The sequence below is a fragment of the Poecilia formosa genome, unplaced genomic scaffold (assembly GCF_000485575.1).
Source record: "Poecilia formosa unplaced genomic scaffold, Poecilia_formosa-5.1.2 Scaffold18, whole genome shotgun sequence".
NCBI lineage: Eukaryota > Metazoa > Chordata > Actinopteri > Cyprinodontiformes > Poeciliidae > Poecilia > Poecilia formosa.
The window spans coordinates 2,253,991-2,278,396 of NW_006799957.1; the positions used below are offsets into that span (position 1 = coordinate 2,253,991).

General features: G+C 36.7%; 1 protein-coding gene across 2 annotated transcripts; it reads right to left on the minus strand.

Moving 5' to 3' along the window:
* Positions 1–1,855: 1,855 nt before the first annotated feature.
* On the minus strand, positions 1,856–19,648 carry si:ch211-286o17.1 (hematopoietic progenitor cell antigen CD34). 2 transcript variants are annotated; one of them, XM_016668911.1, is made up of 8 exons: positions 19,410–19,648; positions 7,547–7,606; positions 7,125–7,336; positions 6,859–6,942; positions 5,721–5,841; positions 5,538–5,590; positions 3,338–3,487; positions 1,856–2,585 (listed from the first exon to the last, which is right to left on the minus strand). In XM_016668911.1, exons 1-8 carry the CDS (start codon positions 19,492–19,494, stop codon positions 2,397–2,399), a joined length of 954 nt encoding a protein of 317 aa, XP_016524397.1. In that variant the 5' UTR covers positions 19,495–19,648; the 3' UTR covers positions 1,856–2,396. The 2 variants fall into 2 exon arrangements, with proteins under 2 accessions (XP_016524397.1, XP_016524396.1); XM_016668910.1 differs by having other exon boundaries at positions 7,122–7,336.
* Between the last annotated feature and the right edge of the window lie 4,758 nt (positions 19,649–24,406).

A 24,406-nucleotide genomic window follows, 5' to 3' on the forward strand; every position in this document is an offset into this window, starting at 1 on the left:
CTCATTTGCATTTAAGGGTAATCTATGTTAACAATTTGCAATTTGTTGCATGTCAGTGAGTAAAGAATGGTGGATCTGTACAGGTCTGCTAGAGGGTTGGTGCTTCATTAGTTGATCAAATCTTCCATAAAGAAGAATATTCCCTGCTGTGCTTAGTGAAATAACTTAGCAAGGAAATAAATAAAAACTAACAGTTTAAACATCATTCAAGGAAGGCAGATGTATCTCGATCTTTACAAGTCAGGCAATGGCTTTAAGAAAACAGTTTTGTCTTAAGAGGCCCCTTTGTAAAAAGTTTAAAACAATCTTATACTTCATATAATTTAAACAACCAGTCACAGTCAGGTTGATAAACTCAGTAGAAAAAATTTCACTTTGTTTTGTTAAAGCTTTCTGGTTGAAATAAATAAGGAGTTTTTTAAGCAAACAAGCTTTTGTTATTAAAATTTTTGGTGATCATGACATCAGTGACTCATATGAGAGAAATTTATATTAGGTCTAGTTTCAGAGATGAGATGGCGATAGTCTATGTTTTACCACTATGAACTCTGTCCAAGTTTATTCTAACTCAGTTAATTTGGGACAACATTTTAAGATAAAAAAATATATATATTCACATATAACTTGACTGAAAATGTCTAAGAGAGAGATAATCACAATCATAAGAGCAGCTGAACCTGAAAACATTGTCTACCAAACATATAGGCCAAATTTATCCAAAATGTAGCATAAATATCTTAGCATTTTGTTGGCTAACATCCATTGGGTAGCCAATGGAACAGAGGAGTGATGTGTGCACTTTCAGGCTGATTAATGACCAGATGTTTCACATACGATCTGGACCAACTACAGTGAATTCAGACTATTTATTAAATATGTCCTCATAGATCTAAATTCATCCACTGTTTGTGTAATTTTAAGTCCCAAAGTATTTTTTTATCATTGGTAGACTGGTTACGTTCAGGAGGCGACATTGTGCAGGTAAACAGCATCAAAGTCCACACTTTTTCAAGTAAAATAATGTAAAACATGTTAATCTGCCTCCATTTTGCTTAAGCCACACAAATCTATATTCAAACTACATCTGAGCTCATCAGTCCTGACAAATGAAGATGTATGCAAATAATCTCGTCGGTGTCTGTGTTGCTTGTTTGTTGGGAACTTAAATCTGCTCACATAATCCCTTTGATGTTGGCTATGGCTTCCAGTTATGAAGATTTGGTTTAAGGTTATTGGCTACATGATAGAAAATGTATGGCTAGTGTCATTTTTTTGTACAAATAATGCATATTATATTGTATAACCAACTTTATTTTCTCACGCTTGTGGTTTGATGAGTTATTTTTATTGGTATATCAAGTCAGCACAGCACAAATAAAATGAGAACAACCTGGATTTTAGTAACAAAAACATTTTATGAATATGGAAACAAACATATTTATACATAGAGAACATTGTGAAAGAGAAATAAAAAAATGCTTAACATTGGAGTGGAAGATATGCTTTACAAAAAGAAGTAGGGATTTTCTTTTTCATCCTGACAACTGGGAATCTCCCACTCTGTTATGTAAACAAGCTAATTGTCCTTATAATTCCCTAAGACAGTAGTAAAAGTTGAAAATTCAAATTTGTTGCAAAAAATAGTAAAAAAAAAAACAAAAAAAAAACACAATTATAAAAACCACACTGGCACAAAACAGAGATGCACTTTTGATCCTGCCTTGAGTGAGCTTTGACCAAAGGTCAGCTGCAGAGGTTTGGTTGTTCAGCAGGAATAAAACAAGCTGGGAACTACAAAACTTTCCACTGACGTTTATAGAAACACTGTGCATGTGGTTTTCCATCTAACTTTTTGCACAATAATACTAATGTGATCTTTGGGTTCAAAGAGAAAATACCTGTTTGGGTTGTCTTTTAAATTCACGTCAAGGCAACAATGGATTCTTTGAAACAAGCATAGAAAAACGTGTCTGTTCTTTTTATCAAAACATCAGGCCTATTTTCAGCTAGTAGGCATCACTTTGTGGATTAAAGTACAAAAGGATTTTCTGCTTCTTTGTCAGAGATCAACAATACATCCTTGGCATGACTTCATGATTCTACAGATATTGTCACAATAAGACTGAAGTCAGAACAGTTATGAAACTCAGAGTCTCTCTGTCAGTGTGAGCAGACTTCTGCTAACTTCTGCAAAGATTAGTGTTCTCAAACTTTTCACATTACAGGCACTATCATCATTTCGTCATCATTTGCATCTTCATATGGAGTCTTGCTGGTTGAGTAAGAGCAGATGGAGATGTGAATGTTTGTGATTGATTCAAGTTGAATTTGTCTCAGATAAACAGAGAGGTTAGTAGGTGACTGGCACAATGGGATGTTGAAGGGCGTTCCTTGATTCACATCTCTGTGTCAGCCACTGGGTTCTGGGTGGCAGAGTGTCCGTTGGTGGTTGGAGTGGGATTGGTCCCATTTTCAGGTGGAGACTCTCCATTGGCGGTAGGTTTGTCTGCAGGCTCCTGAGGCAGTGGGGCCACAGATACCAGGGTGTTGGCCTGGTTCTCCTCATCCACCTGGAAAGACTCAGCCTAAGGAGAGAACAGATCCACAGCTTTAGAACGAAGCTTATGTTGGATTGGCCGAGATTTAACCTAAATCATAGCAGGGAAGTTTGTAGGAAAGTGTGTAAGGAGAGTAGATTATGCATTTCTTTTAGAGGTTTATGGGATTTTGCTTTGAGTTCTCTGTAAGACTTTAGTTCTGTTTTGACTTTGGGAAACATTTGCAAACGTGTAAGTGGGTACAACTTGAACGTGAAATATTCATAGATAGTCAGATCATTAGTGCTCCAGTTATCCTACATTTTGTTCAACAGTTTGGCCTCAAATTTAACAAGAACTCTGTAAACAATTTCACAGGCGTGCCTCCATATGTAATTGCTTTAAAAGATGATGTCATATAATTTAGAAAAAACACTAAATCATGTGCAGCTCTCTGGCAAGAAACTAAAGAAAAAACAGCTTAAAGGAGTTTATGTCGCTCTGCGTCACGTAACAGTCAAGCGTGTCCTCCCTTTAGTCATCTAGAAAAATTAAATCCATGTGTTGTTGTTGCTTTCAGATAGACTGTTTGCTCAATTTACTCAGCATGTTGAGATTCAACATTATTGTTTTAAGATTTCTGCTCATGTTGTGTGTAAAAGCCCAGCATGTTATTCTCAGTGTTATTCTCAATGTTGAGTAAGAGGATAAGAATTGTGATCTGAAAACTGAAGTGGCAGCAGCCACTTCAGTTTTTAGCTTTGTTTGTGTAAACAATGTGACAACAATAAGCAACTCACCAGTCTGACACCTTTGGAGTTCTTGCGGTGCGTCTTCAAGTAATATAATCCAATCAGCAGCGCAGCCAGCAGCAGGCCAGAAAGCAGTAAGGAAACCAGTACCAACTTTGAGTTCTTCCGCCAGCGAGGAGTGGCTCCGTGGACACCAGTCTGACAGAAGAACAATTAAGTGTACTGTAAGTCAGGCAAATAATCATTGATAATATTTAAGTGATACTGCTTTTATAAGAAGAACATAACCCAAAGAAAGTCAGCACAGCACAAATAAAATGAGAACAACCTGGATTTTAGTAACAAAAACATTTTATGAATATGGAAACAAACATATTAATATGTTTGTTTCCGTTCTTAAACATAGGATCACCACCACAACACATGAATGAGAGCAGGCTAAACATGACACTAAAACTCTACATTCAATGTAAAATCACACTTCTTTTCAGCTGATTGGGTTAAACTTCACATTTTTATCTTTCAAACATCTTCAGGCATATACATTTAGATAATTTTGGGATATAGAAAAAATATATAGAGTTTATGATTAACAAAATTTAAATATTGAGTCATTGTGTCAAACCTTTTCAATGTAAATGCTTTTTAATTCAATCAAACTTCTACTGTGAGTATTAAAAACTATAAGATGGACGGGGTGTGTTAGGTGCTCCGTTTTGTTATGCTGTGACTGTTGTCTGATGCTGCTGGAGTTGATCAAACCCAAATGTATGTCTGTACACTATGACCTCTTCTCTCTTCTCCACTTTCTCTTAGAAAACAGAAGTAGGACATAAAATTCACTTTTTCAATTCCAAAGCCCTAAAAGCTCCTTGCTATTCTTAGACTTTTAATTACTTTTACTTATTGGAATTTGAGTCTTCATAATTTAGTCAATATTTTCTATTGAGTAAATTATAATTCATGTTGTTTGTTTTGTTCATTAGTTGTTGATTTGCCTTTTGTTTGGCTATTTTTAAAAGGAAATTGAAGTTAATCTATACTTGTTGGCTGATAAGGTCAGCTGGAATGAACAAGCTTGTTTCTTTTTGTGAAATGCCAGTTTTATGAGAGGAATATTACTTTTAAAATATTTTTTTTCTTTCTTTCTTCAAGTTCCGATGTTTACTATAAACACTATAATTACTATGACTTTAAACAATATGGAAAAGTTCAGAAGATGATATCATGGCTTTGTATCCTTTTGATAGCTTAATTCATAACATTTATGTTAAATGGAGACACATCTGGGAATGTGTTTTAGGGCAAAGTCTCAAACTGCTTGATTCTGACATCATGGAAAACTCAACAGAAATTCAGCAAGATATCATGAGGAGAATTATGGACCTCTGGGATTCTCTGTACAATTTCCAGATGCCTGAAAATGCCACGCTCATCCGTTCAAACAATTATATATACAAGAATGAAAATTTTTTAGCTATCATGCAGATCAGGAAGGAGATGTTCTGTGTGCCAGAAATAAAATGTGCATGACCCAACTCATACAATTTAAATGGCAATTATATTAACTACTATAGAAAAGACTAAACTTCCTAATGGGGAAGGTAAGCGTAAAGTTAAAAAAAAAAAAAAAAGAAATGGTGTGACATAATGTTAGATAGTGAACGAAAAATTTTATGTCTTATTAAAAAGTCTATAAGTTCATTGCTTGTTTTATTAAATTAGTTCATAATGGAGTAATGAGGGAAATGCTGAGTATGTTGAAAGCAAAGAGACAAATGGTTAAGATCGACTCGCCCATAACCCAAAATTGGTCCCAAGGTGTCAGAAAAATGTTTTGCTGCTGACGTGTGGATTGTCTGTGGGCTTTTTGTTTTTAACACCAGCTGTCAGACTGGCAGCATAAAACCTCAGAGACCATCTCCTGCCTCGGGGGACTGTTTCCCCTTTTCCCTTGTGTTTCTCAAGTTTGATTATAAATCAGACACCGAGTTCAGCTGACTGAGTCAATCAAAGTGACTGCCTTCAGAAAGCTCCTTCACAGACCCTTCATGGTAAATGGTGTAATTTACGGCGTTGGTTAGACGTGTGGGATTTCTCTGGCTGTGCCTCGGTTTTACCAGCAGGAAAGAGGTTGGCAAAACATGGTAGTAAAGTTATGACAAAACTGAATGAGCTGAATAAGCACAAAGCCCAATGCGAAAAAAATGGCTTTGCAAGTAGAATTTTAGAAAAATAGTTCACTTACTGTGTCCTTTATGTTGTCATTGTTGAATTTGTTTACCATGCCTATCACATCATCTGCAAATGTAAAAAAAAAAAACAAGCAAAAAACATAAAAATAAACAGAAATTTAAAAATGAATACATGGTGTTAAGTACAGGAAAATGATGGCTTATGGGTTGTGACTATCATAATTTAAAATACTGACCTTCTACATACTTCCCAGACACAAGCACGTGATCTGTGTCATCTTCTTGATAGATCTCCAGCTTACACTCTTCACCACACAGTTCAGGAAGAACCTTTATAATTTTTGCCTGTGTGTCTCCCTGCAAAGAATGCATTACAATGACTTCAGAGATGTTTCTAACTTAGTTCCTGAAAGGTTTAAATAATTGGGAATTAAACATGACTTTCATTGCTAATCCCAAAATACCTTTTATCCAAATGCTTACGCACATATCTTCGAGAATCCTGCCAGGAACACTCTTACAGGTTCAGCTCTTATATAAATACAGATAAGGAATTCTGCATACCATTCCTGAAACAGCAACTCTGTGCATAGCACCAGAGTGAAGGCTTTCAAACCAAAGCACATTTACATGGGCAATATTGGTTCCCTATTTAAGCCAGAGTTTATTTAGGAGAGGCAAATGTGTTTTGGCACGAGCAGCATTATATTTCATAAAGAACATCTTTTATTTAATCTCTTTGGTTGACTATGCACAACTATTGCATTTTTGCAATCTGTATCCATTGTTTAAAGGATACATAATGTATTTGTGTCTTTATGCTGCCTACTAGCCAAAGCTAACAAAGAGCAGATGTAGTAAGTTCAGACATCCACATAAAAGCTGCAGACCCTAAAGCTCTTGTAGTGAGATACCGAGGAATTTATCTTTATAAACAGAAACATACACTCACACACACCCACATTTCTGCCCCAGGCTATTACACATTACGTATTCTACAGAAGCAGCAGGCCCACCCATTATGTTGCCCTCCCACTGTCTTCACAGTCCGTGCCCTTGGTTTACAGTACTTGCAGGAGAAATCTGTTGGACTTTCCAGGCTGTTTTGGAAACAAATGTATATGCACACAATTTCACTGAGTCACTTGGCTTCTGAAGTGTTTGTACAGATAAAATGAGAAAAAAAAATGCTGCTGAGGTTAAGTTTGGAAAGCTGATAGGTACCTAGGGAGAATAAACAAAGCTAGTGAGACACTGTTTGTCATTGTGGTGCAGTTTGAAATGAAATTTTGAAATTGACTTCCAGTAAAGCCACAATATTCTAAAACACAAGTATGTAAGACAAAGACTAAGTTAAAATTGTTTTGAACTTACACATTTGGTGGATGACTTCAGTTTCACAAGAACAGCGTTTTTTTCTTCCACAATGTCTTTGGTCACGCAGATGACTTCTACAGGCTGCAGGGAGAAACCAGAATGTTTCATCTCTTCTTTATGAGTAAGCTTATGAGTGCTGCTAGGTTGTATAGAGGAGCTGGGTATAAGACCGGTGCTGAGTGTATTTAACATGTGTAATTCCACAGAAATTGACTTTTTTTCCCCCTCTGGAGGGATTTGCTGGCCATTATTTAACTTACCCCCGGTAGGTTGTCCCCTCTGGCTGAGTTGGGTGCTGGGGTATCTGGATTTACAGCCGGTGGTTCTGTGTGACTCATATTATTTTTTGTTTTCTCCAAAGACACAATGGTTGGTGTGTCTGAAGGGCTGTCACCTTCTGGTTTAGGTGTCTGTGGAGAAAACTTGTTTGTCTCTGGTGTGGGGAGAACCTCCACTTGACCTGGTGGTTTTGTACCTGAAGAAAACAAGACTTTATGATTAATGTGTGAGCCGGAGCAGGGGAAAAAAGCATTTTAGAGGGCTGTATTAGTGTTTAATTTACCTCTGAAGAAAATTTCTTTATGCTTTGATTATTAAAACAAATATATTTTTATGGGAACTTGAGAACCAAGCTCTTTTTTCTTACCTGTACATCTAAAATATATTTTATGACTTGGCATCTTACCAGGATTTGCAGTAGTCTTTACAATCCCATCGCCTCTCACACCATCCTGTGCCATCACTCCTGTTGCAAAATAAGAACAAACAGAGATGGACTGTTGTAGACTGACTATGAAGAACTAATTCTATACCCACATACATTAGACATTATGATGTATATTAGATCAATATGCCATTTTTCACATGTTCACATATGTAACTTTTGTTTTTACAATTTTTTTTGGCATGTTGTAAATTGGAGTTTTAAACTGAGTTGGACTGAATTAATGTTTTGCAACCAATGCTAGAAAATATTTTTGATTGAAATCCACATTAACTTTAAACACATTTTTCTAATTGAGGATTTGTTTCTTTGTTGGCGTTGCAAAAACTTTTGTATGTTTCACAACAACAGGATATGGACCACTCCTTCCCAGAGAATGCTAATTTAGTATAATGCTTGAACCCAGACCTTTTGAGTGAAAATCACTGGATGCTTATGTCCTAACTCACTAGATTAAAAAAGGGCAAAACCCATATTAATAAACTAATTTATATTTTATCATTTATTTACATGCCATATTTTAGAATAATATAACTTGTCAGTGAAACATTTCCACTACAGTTCTCCTCCTGGCCTTGGCAGTTCAAACTTCTACCATTCCCAAATTGCAGCCAGACGCCTTACAAAATCATTCCAGGGATGCAAATCAACCTCAATTTGCACTTTGGATTTCAGGGGCTTTTTATTGCATTAATGAAAGACCTGGTAGCAACAAAAATATGTTTATAATCTATTTTGGTCATCGTAATATTGATCAAAGTCAAACAGTTTTTGTTGTTTCTTTCAGCTGTGAAATGTTCAGCTGCTAAAGTTTAATAACTTTGTTTGCCTCAGGGATAGGTTCGATTTTCTTGACTAATTAATCAAATATGCTACCACACCCTGTGGCCACAGTTAATGAGTCTGAGGTTGGTAATTCTGAGATTTGTTCAGGCTCTGTTGCAAATGTTGCATCCAGAAGTAAGACCAGATCCTCAGCATCCGTTCTCTTTTTCTTCCCTCTGCCTGACAAGAAAACAGCATTACTTCACAGTGAAAAAATGCCCATGATGCCTTGTCTCTGCAGATTAGATTCTCTCTACACTTTTACTATGTCATTCCTTGTTTGTCATCAGAGTAAGGAAGACATTTTTATTTATATATTTTTTTTTTTTTACCTTTTTTGCATTTTCTCTTCTACTTCAGTGCAGGTTTAACATCCATAATAAACTATAATCAGAACTGTGTTATTAAAAAAAAAAATGGACAACTCAGTTTCAATATAAGAGCAAATGCTTTATAATAAAAGATGCATACTTCTATTTTAAGAAACTGATAGCTTTGTAGAAAGGTTCTGTATTTGGGGTCACTAAAGAAAATATTTTGCTTAAATTAATTTAAAAAAAATACATTGATTCAGGATATGTTCAAAATGCAAAATAGTCAGTTGTCCGTGGAAAAGGTTGCAATAAAGAAATGGTTAAGAAAACAGCTACATATGCAGTTTTAACTACATTTAAAGAGTTTTGCTGAATATAGGTACACAAGTCATTAATCTTCCTGTCATGTTCATTTCTGAGGTACAGCAATAATGTTCCTGGGTCAATTTGACCGGTGGAGTGTTTAATCATGCAATAATGTCAGAAACAAAAAAAATATTTGTATCTGATTATTAACTCCAACACTAACTATTTCAATCAATATTTGTGCAATGATGGCTTTTTTTTTTTAATTATTTCTCACAAATAAAGTATCAATGACGACAACTTACTCATTTACTCATTTGGAGTAAATGAGTAAAAAACCTAGACACAAAAAAAAGCAATAATTATCCTTGAAATTGATCTTTTGTAAAATTTTTTTATATTAGATTTTGTTTTGTTTTTTTCAAGGGGTGATCTTTGTAATTGAACCTGAGACATGTATTATGTTCTGGGTCAAACTGACCCGCTGATTAAAATCAAGACAAATGAGTCATGCAGAGAGTATTTATGTTTTCCCCCACTTGTGGTGAGTGTCCACTGAGTGTGGGTGTTCCCGTATCTATGTAAAATAGAGATGTTCCCGTATCTATGTAAAATAGAGATGCAGGAGAGTTGGAGGAGCCAAATGTGTAAAATGAATAAATTTTCAATTTATATGTGGAGTGCACCTGTTAAGACAAATAGGAAAAGTTTCATGCAAAAAAATAATAAAAAATACTTCCAACTTAAAAAAAAAAAAAAATGTTTAAACTTTAAAACGGATCAATTTGACCTGCAACATAACAGGAGGGTTAAATGATATCTACAGCATCATACTGTAATCTTAGCACTTGATCTCAATGGCAGCTAATCCAGGCTGCTGTTGATATTTCAGAAACAGTAAATGCTTCAGCTGCTAAAGTTGTATTAGAGTTGAATCGAATTAATGTACCACGGCTACAGAAATAGTGCAAGTGCTGCATACATGTTGCGTAATTGACCTAATAATAAGACCACGTGAGTCGTAATTATTTTGTATAAAGTCTATCTTTGCTCAAGAAGATTCACCAACACTAGGACGCTGAATTCTTGAAGTGACTCCAGCGGCAAGACTGTTCACTTTGTTTTTGATTAATTCAGTTAATATTGATTTGACCTCTGGGGGGCACTCTTTGACTTCCTGTAAAGTGTAGAACTATCATCCAAAGATGGTTAGGTGATCATTTGGTCATAATTGAAAATTTCAAAGCAAAAATAAAAAATCTGTGCAACATTGACACACTTAATCCTAACACAAATACGTTGTACAAAATTGAGGCACATCATAAACGACACATGTCATAACTATGACCGAACATATTGTTTCACTCAAAGTGCCTCATTCCCAACATGCATGGCAAGAGTGAAAACTTTGGCCTGGCTTTTTTTGGTTTTTAAATATGTATTTTCTAGAGAAAGTGTGAGCACCATTGTAGTTTTAAGCTTATTAAGACTGAAAACTAGTGTCTGTGTTTGTTTTGTGCCTTGAGATCTGAGAAACGCCAATGACAACGCTTATGATGCTTTGCATTCACATATTTTGAGTAGCTCTTCATTTCTATAGTCCAATGCAATAGGAATATTTCAATGTAGCTCATATAGTTAGCCCTCCCTTTGAGGGTTTTTTTTCTCAAAGAATTCACTCTTTTGCTTTTGTTCCCAGATGGAGTCCTCTCTTTGTCTGTCATCACTTGATCTGGTTTTTTTTGGGTTTTTTTTACAAATGAGGCAGATGGATTTTTCCAAAGGACAGGATTGTGACACACATCCATTTGCTTTCTCAGATAAATCATTGTGAAAGACAGGTGCCACAGCTACAGAACAGTGTGTTTACCATATGGGCCAGAACCTCCTGGGGCTCTACTAGCATGTGTGTATGTGTGTTGGTGACTAAATGGTGCAGTCCAAATTGATGCAGACATTTACTGTTATTATGGCAGATTTTAATTTACTGTTTAAATAGTTTTCTAACACTCATGCAGCTTTTACATGACAGCACACAAATACAGACTTTTTAACATCAGCTACAAGGAGACTGTTTCTTTTTTCAGCAGCTAGGTTGCTAATATTCTTTCTTTCTATGGTTATTTTGTGCCATTTCCAAATGCTTCACATCCTATCTTTGGATAAGCAAGAATTAATTAAAAAGTGAGCGGTGTGTGCTCTCACAACCTCAATAAAGAACATTCTAGGGACATTAAATGTTTTTTTCAGTTCGATGAACATAGCCGCTAATTACATGTTTTTAATGAAGAAACATTTGGCGTGTGAAAAAATGATAAATGTTCTCCTTCCTGTCACAGACAGAAGCCTAATATCTTTAGTTATTTGCATATTAAGTATTTCCCAATGTTGCAGTTGATGGGGAATACATTTCTCTTTTGGACTTTGTTTAAACCTCTTTTCCCAGCCTTGGGAAGCTGCCAATCCTTCTCCATCACTTGGTGGCCTGTCTGTTTATTTTACCAGAAAGGATAAGGCTTCAAGTGGGTGAGGTGGTCAAGGATAAATTAGGATGTCTCTTACAAATGTGATGTCCAAGATTGCTGGGCCCAAATTGTCTAGTTCCTGCTCTCTGTTTTGCACTCTAAGGGAATTTTACTTGACTGGAAAGTAAAACTGAACTTGTGGTTTGGCAAAGTCTATTATTTCACACTGTGACAGTTTTTTGGGTCTTTTTCCTAATCTGATATTTTGATGATTTTGTGGTAAGTCACTGGATATGAATTTTCACCTTTTTACCATTATGAAAACCCTGGAAGACTTGCGTTTTCTCCAAATTATTTTGCTGTATAATTTTCTAATAATTGCCTATAAAACAAAGATCCAACATTTATGAAAAGTAAATTTTTTCCAACCAGCCTTAGACATGATTAAAAAAAACAAGATGCTGACCAATTATTACTTATTTCATAACAACAAGCCTTTTAGAGCAACCAGAAAAATGCTTGTATGAATCAATAAACATCAGTATCTGACTTGTTATTGCTTTGCTCTGACTGAATCCTGACCAAAACTCTTCAAATGAAGCAACCATAAATGTCAAACAACACAATTTTGGGGGCTTGTTACAGCCAAACCATAAAATGATTGTAATTTAGTTGAATTATTTATTGCTGCCTGTGTTAAGCAAGTAGCATTTGTCTTGATTTGAGGTAAGATGGTAACCTTCACGTTGGCTGTTTCTGGTGTTTGCAAAAATACTTTACTTCCTATGTGAGGTCTGTAAACTTCCTGAGAGTACAGCCTATTATAGTCTTCACTTCACAGACTTTCTCTCGAAAAGCCACAGGAATATACAAGGAGTTTGCAATTAATACATTACATATTTGTGAATCAACACTTGAGGTGCACATCTACATCAGATGTCCCTGGAAACTCCTTTTTTGCAGGGCTTAAAACAACTAGGGTATCAGCATCTTGCAGTTATTGTGTGAACACAACAGGACTTAAACCGTCTCAGTCACACCAGACTCCATATGTTATTTGGCACTGGTCCTGACTTCATTTCTCTCTTGAATATTTTCCCACCAGATTCCTCTGAAAGACGGCTGTGGTCTGGAAAAGCTCCACCCCGCGCCCCCCGTCTCCTGGGACTCTGGATGGAGGAATGTGGCAGAAGACAAGCCCTGTGCTCCACGCCCTTTTCCCTCCCAGCTCTCCATCTCTCTTTACCATATCCCAGTCACGCACAGCTAATCCAAAGCACTTATGGAGGTGAGATTTGGACTCCAGCCGTCACACCTTACACACAACGCTGTAACATAAAGCCAGATTCCAAGAGATAGCAACTGCTTACACTCAATTACCTAAAAAGCTTTCCCTAAAATTGTCCCAGGGTGTGGTTCATGGCTCAACACACAAATCTGCTTTACACACCACTTGTCCTTTCTCTGTCAGCCTACAATAACTTCAGATTTATATTCATCTGCTAGTCTTTAAATATTCTAGTATCTTCAGTAAGGAGAAAAGTTCTGACACATCCAATAAACATTTTCTAGTAAAAAGACTCACAATTGCCTTCCCAACACCAGTCATCAACTTTTATGTTTTTTTTCTTTGATCTTGTATCTTTGGATAATGTTGGGAAAATATAAAGAACACTTTATATCTAATGGAGAGACAACATGTGTCCATTTAAATTTAAGAGGCTTATTAGACTCCCATAGGATGTTTTCTTGAAGTATGCTTGAGTTCTGTACTGGAAAGCTATGATTGTTTTAACTTACATCACTGATAAAAATTAAGAAACTGCAATTGTTGTACTTGGGCAAAGCCTTCAAGTTCTTATTTGTTCTACCCCTGACATAAAATCTCCTTTTTCATTAAATATATGGCAAATCTAAATGTTCATACCCTGAAAATGTCCTTAACATATTCCTACAAATTGCTGTTACATCATTCTAAATGCCCCCTTGCTATGGGTCTAATTTTAACCCTGCTTCTTAGAAAATGTGTTTTTACTGGAGTCTTGGAAAGTGTGAAAACACTGTGTTAACTCCAGTGTTTGCATCAAATCACTTCAGGTCAGCAGGGAATCCTTTAATGTGGCCCCGGAGGAATGGGCTTTCAGACAGCTAAACAGACACATCTTAGGGCGCCTCTGAATCTCGGTTGAGCAATTGGATCTGGTTCTGTGCATTCACACCTCTTTTTAGTGCCATCCACTTGTGATGGAATTCACCTGGGATGAATGTTTGCACCATGTCTGAACAGTTTCAGTGGCATTACATCCCCAAGGGTCCAAGCCCCTCCCTGGTTCTTTACAGGAAACATCTCTGCTATGTAATTGGGCATAGTGAGGTGATAATGGTCTGCACACATTAGTGGACCACAGTGTTAAAGTCCTTGTGTGTGACCATGTCTCCACTTGTACCTTTATTGACACATTTAACTTGTGAAGGTTACAACATAACAGCCTGTTCTCTGCTATAAAAGACTAGAGGTGTTTTAAAGCTTACTACACTAAGTGAGGAGCTTTCACAGATTTTACTTAAAGTGAACATGGCCTAAATATTTTACTGAATGGTGCAGGGTCTGTTCGTCCAATGCATTAATCAATGTTATACAGTTGCTACCTGTTATTTCCATACACCATATAGAAAGAGGCACATCCATTTTTTCTCAAGTAAACTAGCCTAAATAGATCTTAATTTAAATAGCTTACTTCATTTAATTTATTTTAGCTAAATACCAGAATAATGAAACTCAGAATATTTTAGAGGATTTTCTATAATTTTCTTCAACTTCAGAGGTCTACTTCCACAAAAATCTAAATATATGTATCAACCAGAGAGCAAAAGATTCTGTCTGAAGCTGCAAAAGAAATGTCACAGAGTAACAACAAGGAAGAAGCCTTTACTACAAAAGCAACATAAAAGCCAAAATACAGCTGCATTTAAAAATCTACTGTGATCTGCTTTTATTTGTTCTGTTTGGCTTTTTTCAAATGAAATTACAAATGCACTGTTAGGTTTTGGGAACATCTGTGAAGCATGAGACTGGTGCAATATCATGTTATGCAGGTGGTTTTCTGCAAGAGGAACTGGTGCAGTTCACATAACGGATGACATCATGAGAAAAGAATATGGCATGGACAATACAGCAGCGTCTTAAGACATCAGACAGGAAGTTAACGCTTGGGGACAAATGGATAATGATTCTAAAATGTACCACCAAATTAGTAACAAAGTTTTAAGAAGTATTTTGAGTTTCCAGTAGGAACAGTAAATGGCAAAGTTGTTCAGATACCAAAGGATACAGAAAGCATTATTACAACAGCTGATGACTAGATGTCCAGGGCTCCCACTGCATGCCACTGCGAATGGGAAATGTGGTATTGCAGACCATGCAGGCATGCTTAGTTTATACCAAAAATCAATACAAATGCAGAATAATAGCAAATTTGCGGCATAAATTTGACAGTTTAAAGTTTTCTTGAAAACAATATTAAAACCTCGTCTATTTCTTGCAAACTCAATATCATGTTGTGTCTTGCCTTGTGAGATTTCTATCATTGAAACCCTCACCGGTCTTAAAGTGTCTATATTTGTAAATTTGTGCAGAGGAATGCGACATTGGAGAATGGTCTTGTAAGGTTAAACATGCTGTGCAACCCTACCCACTTTGAAACAACAGACCGCTGACCCCACCATCTTGACCCCCTCATTGCGCCCCAACTGCAGCCCCTCCCCTGTCATTCCTGTCACAGCGATTAATAGCAGCACCAAGGCTATTCTTCTCTCAAGCCAACTGCATCTTATGGTTTCAATCAGGCCAGAAAGGTTGACTTCACTGAGCCCCTGCCCAGGTGCAGAATTCACCCGACCCAACCCTGAGGCCACTGCAGCTCCTTATCAAGAGTGTGATGCCTGTTTCTAAAGAACCACAATCAGGAAACATGGCATCTGCTTTCAATTGGAGGGGCTTATATCGCTCCCCCACCCCTGACATGCTCAAATACACACACACACACATACACACTTACAATTGACTGCTAAAGTTTCACTGCCTTGTGCATTATCTTTAAATGGGCCCGTCTGGTTTGAGTGTGTGCTGGTAGATAGGGAGGGGATCTTGTTCCAGAGTCAGATTTCAACTGCTCAGAGCCTCCAGACTGATTTTGTCCAGCAAAAAACAAGGATTTTAGTCAACCTGAATCTGTCTCAAAATCTGAGAGTAAAACAGAATAATTACTTGTGCTGACATAGGCGGGACTATCACTACCGTTCTAAGCTTTTAGTATGGATTGTTGCGATCTGATACAGGCAGAGTCCTTTCTCTTTTCCGTCCTTTTATGTAATTTGCAGACCAAGTTAAGTTGTCAGCTTCTTTTTGCTGCTGGTTCAAAAAGATTATCTCTTACTCCTTTATCTGTTGACTCATACTTGAATAAATACACCGGAAATTTCTCAAAAATGAAACAATGAAAAAAGACACTGAGTTAATTTGAAAAGCAGATTTTTTTTTTTTTACTTTGAAAAGACAAATGCTCACTAGTGTGAATGATTTTTATTTTTTTTTCCCGTTAGGTGTTTGGATGTTTTTTCTGTTTGCATCCACATATGTGGTTGCCATTGCTGGTTGACTTGACCCTGAAATTTGACTTGGCATATTATGAGCTCTTTCCCTCGTGCAATGGAATGAACACTATGTTGACATTGCTTCTGTAATTCCTCGGTACATCTGTTACTTCAATGAGTGCTATGAAAACAATGATTTACATAATTATATACCCAGGGGTTGGCAGTGAGGTTGGGCAGGGTTCATTGCTTCACTACAGAACCTCCTTAAACCACTTCACAGTGTAGGCAGAGCAGAAGCTGGTTTATGTACAGTCCTCATGTGTTTATGCTAAAGTTTTCCCGCTCAAAGATGCACTATATGTGAATGTGACTACAAAGTAAATGTAAGCACATTGCAGACCAGCTCTTTTAATTTAATTCTTCTTTTTGCATAGTGCAAAAAATGCCGCCTTAACAACTGGTTTTAAAGCACAATCTGAGTTCTGTTTTATAACGCACATATTTCAACCTATGGGGTTGAATTGTCATCTGATTGAGGAACAAAAAAGGTTACATATATGCAAATATATAAATATATATATTTCCGACAGTACAGCCAAATGTAAGTTAAGGTAAATTTTGAAAAAGTATAAAGCTAAAATTCCATGTTTTCACACATTTTAACATGTGAAAACTTTCAGACATTGTTGCGGTCTGAAATTTTAATCTTGGTAAGAGAAGCGATAAACATTTGAAAGCGTTTAAAGGAAAGAGGGAATACATAAAATGAAAGGTCAGCATTCTTTATATTTTGGCTACTTGAGCAAAAATGGAGCTTAACAAGAGATCTACTGAGCTTCCAAAATGGAGTAAAGCTTCTTCACCAACAACTTTTGGGTTGTTGGTCAAGTACAACATGCAAAATTGTTTTGCATTTCCACCAGACTGCCCTCCAAAGGCAGCGATAGTGTACTGCATGTCTTTGTGGCTTTCTTAAAACCATGTGTTTTCAAGTCTTTACTATTTTATGCCTTAATTTCATACCCATGCATTATGATTTCATCCTCTTGTGTGTTGCTTTTGTAAACAAACCATTTTATACCCTACGGTACATGCAAGTATATAATTACAGTGCATTTTTCTTACTAGTTAAGTATTTTCATGAGCTGCATAACAAAAATGTTCAAATCTCACTCATTTCCACTCATTGTGGTTCTGTTGCATTTTCATTTGAGCCACTTGACCCCCGCTCAAACCAAAGGATCGCTGAGAGACATTCTGCCAGCAGATATTAGAGATTTATAATCAATTTTGTTGCAGTACGTGATCAGTAGATTATAGGAGATTACATAAAATTAATTTTTTTAAGTACAGAATGACCAAAAGCTGCAAAAGTAGAAAAAAAGCCAATCAGCAGTGACCAGGACTTGGCGTAAATGCAAGTGTAAACTCAAGAGTTTTGCTAGATTGCTTCTTAAAAGGTTTGTGCAGGTTGAACTTATTAGTTGGAAGCTAATGACAAGCTGTAAGTATGTTATATTTTAGGACGTACATAAAACCTCACGTGTTAAAACGGCTACCTAGAACTATCATTCCATTCTTAACCAATTAACTATTCTTGGATTTCATATGTAAGTGTGACGTACATATTTTTGTTTTTTTAAATGGAAAAATATGCATGGCTGCAAAGCTGTTAAGTTTAGCACAGTAAGGTATTAGTTTTAGCTGCAAGGTTCCTAATGTAAAAAAATGAGGAAAATTAAGCTGAGGATGCATTCTTAGAGTTATTGAGGGTTTTGAGGGCAGCTTCTGTGCATCTCTGGTTTTATCCCAATAAAGTTGTACAGTAAAGCCCTCCTCAGAGAACATAAATCTCTCATCTCTATTGAGGGAAAAACCTCTGTCGTGTACAGTTAAAAGAAACTGATACCTTACCCTAACATCTCATGTTCTCTTCTTTGTTGTTCAACATTTCTCACACACATTTGATTTGGGTGTGTCAAATTGCTGAAGTTGCTTTGAGTGTGATGATCATAAAGATTTTCTTTTTTGTATTTTTTAATCAGCAGCATCATAAAAGTTTTTCTGCCTCTGATTATGAATCTTTAGGTTGAAATTATATCCGTGCCGCTTTGTTATATAAATCAGACACAGCCGCCTCTCTTGGTTGATGATCTCATTATTGTAGCTTACCCACCATGAAAAAGACAGGAGGATTGAATTAGGGAGACCAATGTGTTTTCATTTCCAGCCACAACAGAGTGCTGTAGACTGTATTGTGATTGCACCTCATTCCCAGCACTATTTTTCTTTTCCTATATTCATTTCTTTGTCATGACTTTGTGGACATCTTGAACGTTTTGTAATAGGCAGGGGGTTTTATCCATTATGTGGCAAATCTTTTTTTATCTTCTGGCACTGGAGGCAATTTAAGGAGTAGAGTTGTGGCCTCATGTAATGACATTCAGATTTTACTCTACCTAAAAGTTTAAGTCAGGCATCGGAAAAATGAATAAATAAATAAGTATTGCCATTTTTAATGTTTTTAGTTGTGCTTGATTCTGTCTCAGGTGTTTGTTTGTTTTTTGCTAATCTCAGGATCTTAATTAATGTTTATTTGGTTTAACTTTATAAAAAAATATACATAAGATCCAATATTTTAGATAAGTACTCTCACTCTGGTAATGTAATAAGTAAACAACTTGTTTGTTTGCTTAAGTTCTTTGTACACACAATTTAAAACCTTTTCTGTTGCTAAATCTCCTTCTGCATCAACTCAGCCACATACGAGATGCATGTTAACAACCAAGCACCACGCCCTTCTCTCACGCATACATCGACCAGCCTCATATTACATCCAGCTAAATATAAATGCACATTTCTTAAACTTTTTTGAAGTTTGCAAAAATATGTTGAGTGAAAAACAGCAAACGGGCAGTGAAAATTTATACATATTTAAAGCAAGAAAGTAAATTACGTTGTAAGAATTGACAAAATTAAGAAAAAGAAACGTATAAAAAAAAGTCACACATTTATAAAAACATCACTATATCAAAACATTTCTTTAAAAATTAAAGTTTGCTCTATGAAGTAAGTTTTTCTTTCAGCATACTTAAACAAAAGTGCCTTCCAGACACAAAATCATTTTTCATTGAGTTGCTGATGTACGCTTGGATTCCAGATAGAGAGATAGTTGTAAGGTTAAAACCTGTATTCAGCTGACCATATAAACAAACACCACTCCACTCCACCCCCACCCGTCCTGGGGCTCCCTATCCCAAAGGATGGTTATTTAATCCCCAAGAAATGACTGTCTTGGCACCGGGTATTTTTACCTACCGCTCAAAAGTTGGCCGATGAGAAGCAAAGCGAAAGCCAACATTTTGGAGGGCCCATTTGTTCTCTGTCCAGATGATGCTGCCATTCTCGTCCTGAGTGCACTCACGCGGGAGTGAGAGAAAAGAGAGGGAAGAAAGAGTACGAAAAAAAGGGCCAAGCTGGTTGAGTCGGAGTAGTTTAGGGTTTCCTCTTACCCAGAGTGGGACAGGCTGGATAAAGCACCACTTGTGTTCTGTCACTTATTATATGGCCACCCCCTCTTTCCTTCCTTACAAAGGCCCAGCCCTACACCCCCTTATTCCACTGGTTACTTTAACCCGTCCTCTGTGCCCCCACCCCAACGCAAAAGGAGGGAAAGAAGATAATAAGTTCTTCCTTGGGTGTTCTCTGTCTAAAACATGTTTGCATTCTTTGAATTACTTTCATTTTTTAGGTTTGCATAAATTGTGTAACTTGAGTACTTCGATTATCCAAAAATAGGTAGCACCAAATGTTTTGCTGAGCAGTGCTTCTTGTTTCTTCCCTTCAACACACCGGGTCATGATGTCTGCTTAAATGTAAGCTGTAATCCACCTCACAATGAAAGGTGATAGCAGACAATAAGCTGTGACATTCAGCTCCCTAATAGGCTTATGGAGACAGACCATAGCGTAGAATATCATAATCGAAACAAAGGTGGAATCCACTGTTATGCTAATAGTATTAATCCATTTCAGTAGCCCAAAGCCCCCCAGTCCTTCAGTGAGGCCATCAATCACCAGTGGCATTTGTTGGGACACCACAGGATCCGCTTAAAGCCTTCACACTTCCACAGACCCCTGAAAGCAGTCCCCTGAAACCAGAGGATTTCTGCTTCGCTTTTGTTCACTATTGTGCTTGCACTTCTCATGCTCCCTATAAATTACACATCTGGAACCACTGGTGAAGGTATGCTAAATGAGTTGTAAAAGAAAGTACCCACCCTTTTGGAGTAAGAAACCAACAGCAAACGGAGAGTAGTAAACAGAACCAAAAGAGCTCTGTGTTACATTCTTAGGGAAACGGTAATGTAATTTAATACCAACCCTGATGCCCATGACCCTTTTTTTGGCCCCAGCCTTCCCCCCGTCATCACATTTCCTCCCAGTTCCCCAGTTTCTTTTAAATGAGCCCTTTATCAAGATGCTGCCCAAACAGTGGGGTGTGTAAGTGGGCAAGTGGCTCCTGGCTGTGATTTAAGATGAGCTCAGCTGAAAATCCTCAAGAGAAAAAGCGCCAATGTGCCTATTCCAGTCAAGTATGTACAGCAGCACTCAGATCCCCACAGTAAAACATTAGACAATTAGTTAACCATTTCTGCTGTGTAAGTATTTTTTTGAATAATTGTTCTTTGTCTCTGTCAAATGGTGATAAGTCACAACTGATTTGTTATTTAATTTAGAAAAAAGACAGATTTATTTTTCATTTTGTGCCTTTCTTGTTTGCTACTTTTGCTATGATTACTGTTCAGTAAACAGTAATCATATAGCTTGAAAGAAAAATCAGGAGAAGATCTCAAAAACAACACATCGTGTCCTGATCTAAAGAAAATTAGAACTACATGAGGAATGAATTGATTTAAAATAGTCTAGAAAGTGTTTAAAGTCTTTTTGTTATGGCTTGGGACTCCAACATATTACAACAAGCACTATTATCCGCAAATGGGGAGAACATTAGATATTTTGATTGTTGCTGGTTTAACAAAATTACTCCAAGAGAACATCAACAACTCAACCAGGAGGTCATGAAAAAGCCTCCTGGTTGAGCACTTTAAAGCACTGCATAGTTGCACAAAATCAAGTAATTGTTAATAATTGAACAATAAGAAAGAAATTGGGAAAAGTGGGATAGTTCCAAGGTAAAAATCACAGATTTTTTACTTTAGTAAATGAAACAATTTCAAAAGTGCATTTTCTACTTACTTGGGTTGTCTTTGTCTGGCATTAAAATGTGTTCCATGATCTGAAACATTTAGATGTAAAGAAAAAATACAAGTAACCGGGCAGCTTTTTTTTCTTCACAAGACTACATTGGCATCTCAGGAAATAAACAAGACATCAGAAAAGGCAAATCTGCCAACCAAGACACGAAGCACACGTTTTTAGTAAGACTAGACTATGATCACACTGCAGGCAAATACAACCGAAATCCAAATTTTTTCCCTTGTACTTAATCTTAATCTGACTCCCATTTTTTTTCTTTTCATATTTTGTCTTGCCATTACAAATTTGAGCTGATAAAGAGAAAATTGACTGATTTTTGTTTGAGGTAATGATGAATCTTCACCATGAACAAAATATAAGAATTTATAATTTCATTAAAAATTAATTAATAACTGTAAAGTTCCTGTATTTATTTATTTATTTATTTGTTTATTTATTTTAACAGATCATTTTGATAGCATCTCTTTGTTAAATCCGTGGGATTTGCTGAACACAGCATTGTCGTGAGGGGAGCTCACATTTGAACTGAAAAGTATTTTCTTTTTAAAAAGAGAATTTTGGATTGATAAGATACAGTGGTTTAAAAAAGTGTTCGCTCTCTTCCTAATATTTTTATTTTTTTGTATTTTTGTTGTTGTTGTTGTTTGTCACATTTCAGTTTTTCAGAAAATCTAACCAATTTAAATTTTAGTCAAAGACAACACAAGTAAATTAAGGTGTTTGTTATTAAGGGAAAAAAGAAATCCAAACATAAAAGGTTCTGTTTGATTACCCACTAAACCTAATAATTGGTTGGTCTACCCTCAGAAGCAAATGAAAGTAATCAACATTGTCTCTTCTGGTGTTAAATTGTAAATTTCCAAATGTAGTAGCTTCATTTGGCTTTCATTTTATTCAAGAATCCCAACTCTCCAAGCCCACAAGAAATGCATTATTTGTAACAGCTTAAGTAGAGCTTCGAACAGGAAGTTATAAAACAGCAACTTGCAAGATGTGACAGCCAGTTATAGGACAAGCATTTCTTTGTTGCAAAGTAATAATTAGCACTGGATCTCAAAAGATCCTTTGTTGAGTTTTTACTTAAGTCATAAGGCCCGACAAAAATACACGGGTACACTTTGTTCAAGGAATTAAATGGTTTATATGGTGAAAGAATAATAGAGGAGTCCCATTTTTGTTTAGTTATTTCAACAAATGAGCTGCAAGCACAGTCACAAACACATGCATGTTATAATGCAGAATTTATGGCGCTTTGGAAGTGGGAGCCATAAATCCTTCAAAGCTCAGTGATTGGCTATGTAGGAGGGAGTCTGTCTTGAAGTGATTTCATGAGTGCAGAAGAAGGAGGGAAATTAAAGTAAAGTTTGGAGGAGGAGGAGGTGGAATAGTGGGAGGATGAGTGGGAGGAGATTTAATTTCAAACTGCAGAAAATGTTGACCGTTACCACTCTGAGCTGAGCAGCCACTGCACTGCAGCCCTAAAGTGAGCAGGATAAAAGAGGGGTAGGTGGCAGTGGGGTGTGTGTGTGTGTGTGTGTGTGTGTGTGTGTGTGTGTGTGTGGAGAGATTTTGGGAGCTAACAAAGGAAAGCACAGGACCAGGGGTGAAAGTAGGTGGGTACAGTCGGGTACTGCGTACCCCTAAAAGATTTAGTGGGGGTACACAGTACCTGCAAGAGAGGAGCGGCTGTATGCTATAAAAAAAAAAATCAATCAGTCAATCAATAACTTGATTAGTTTTTCAAGAACAATCTAAACCACAACTTAACCAGTTAATAAATAGCTTTTTCCCCATTTCACATTGTTTCTTAACTGTTCATGCTTTACTAGAGCAGCGGTGCAACACATCGACCGCGGAAGGTTTTGAGTCGATATCGGCGGTAGATGACAAACTGAATGCCGCCAGGTCGCTGAGACCAGCACGTCCTCCTCTGACTCCTTATCAAAACGTTCATAACTTTAACAACAACAAAGAGTCAACAAAACATGTTCAAATTAATGACGCAACAAAAATAACTATCTCATTAATTATTGTCTCAAGCAATTCTGTGCGTTTCACTTCCATTATCAAAATAACTAGCAGAGCAGGAGTTTAAAATTAACTAATCAACCACTGCTGTGGTGGTTCATTCAGGGGAGCGCTTATTAATAATCGCAAAATAAATATCAAGCCTGAAAACCTGCTATCGTAATTGACTTAATGTTATGTTTTTAAAGCAATCTCTGCTGGGCTTGGGAGCGCAGGCGGTTGCCACGGCAACGGGTGTGCTTAAATGACGAAGAGAGAAGGAGGTTCGTGAAAAGGTGCGAGTGGTTTAGAGTTGGTCGCCTGTTCAGGTTATTTTACCTTCGTTTACCTTTGCTGTGGCGCATCACAGCTGGTGTAATTACTGAATGTTCAATAAACAACAAACTTGGACTAATTATCTCGTTCAACTATGAGTATATGTCATTCACAACAAACATCAAACACGGTAAGTTTCATTAAGTATTAACAAAAAAATGGCTTCTACCGCGATAATTATGTGAAATTAAATTAATTGTCTAATATTAAAAACAAAAAATAGTTTGGGCATCAGGCTTTGAGCTCAGAGTCTGAGAGACTTTTCCTCCATCAAACTAATATTGATGTTGATGAGACTTAATGATAACCTTTTTCAACCTTTGTGGCTTCACTGTTGAAAATGAGGCTCTAACATTCACAAATGACAATGAAATAAAATCCAGTTCAACATCTGGTTTGAGGTGATTCACCTGGAACCTGTTGGAGGAAAAATATCCCAATTTCAGAAGATGTGCTTTTAACTTAACAGAGCTGGTTCCTCCTATCAGTATGAGAGTTAGGGTGAGGAGGCGCCAGACATGGAAAACTGGGATGCACTCCATGCCATGATGTTCAAAATTTAGGCCTCATGGCTTCTCAACATGTCAACATTGCAGCCAGTGGGCTGAGGGAGATACAGCTTCATTTTGTAGCAATTCAAGAGATACCCAGCTTTTATCGCTTATATATTAACAGGTCTAGCAACTACGGTAA

What these genes read in the sequence shown, in the direction of transcription:
- si:ch211-286o17.1 (XM_016668910.1), bottom strand. Translation starts at nt 19,494, where the DNA reads ATGGCAGCATCATCTGGACAGAGAACAAATGGGCCCTCCAAAATGTTG. An exon ending in ATGACAACATAAAGGACACA is followed by an intron (nt 3,488 to 5,537) that starts GTAAGTGAACTA and finishes TTCTTCTGTCAG; the next exon opens with ACTGGTGTCCACGGAGCCAC. An exon ending in ACTCCAAAGGTGTCAGACTG is followed by an intron (nt 2,586 to 3,337) that starts GTGAGTTGCTTA and finishes TTCTCTCCTTAG; the next exon opens with GCTGAGTCTTTCCAGGTGGA.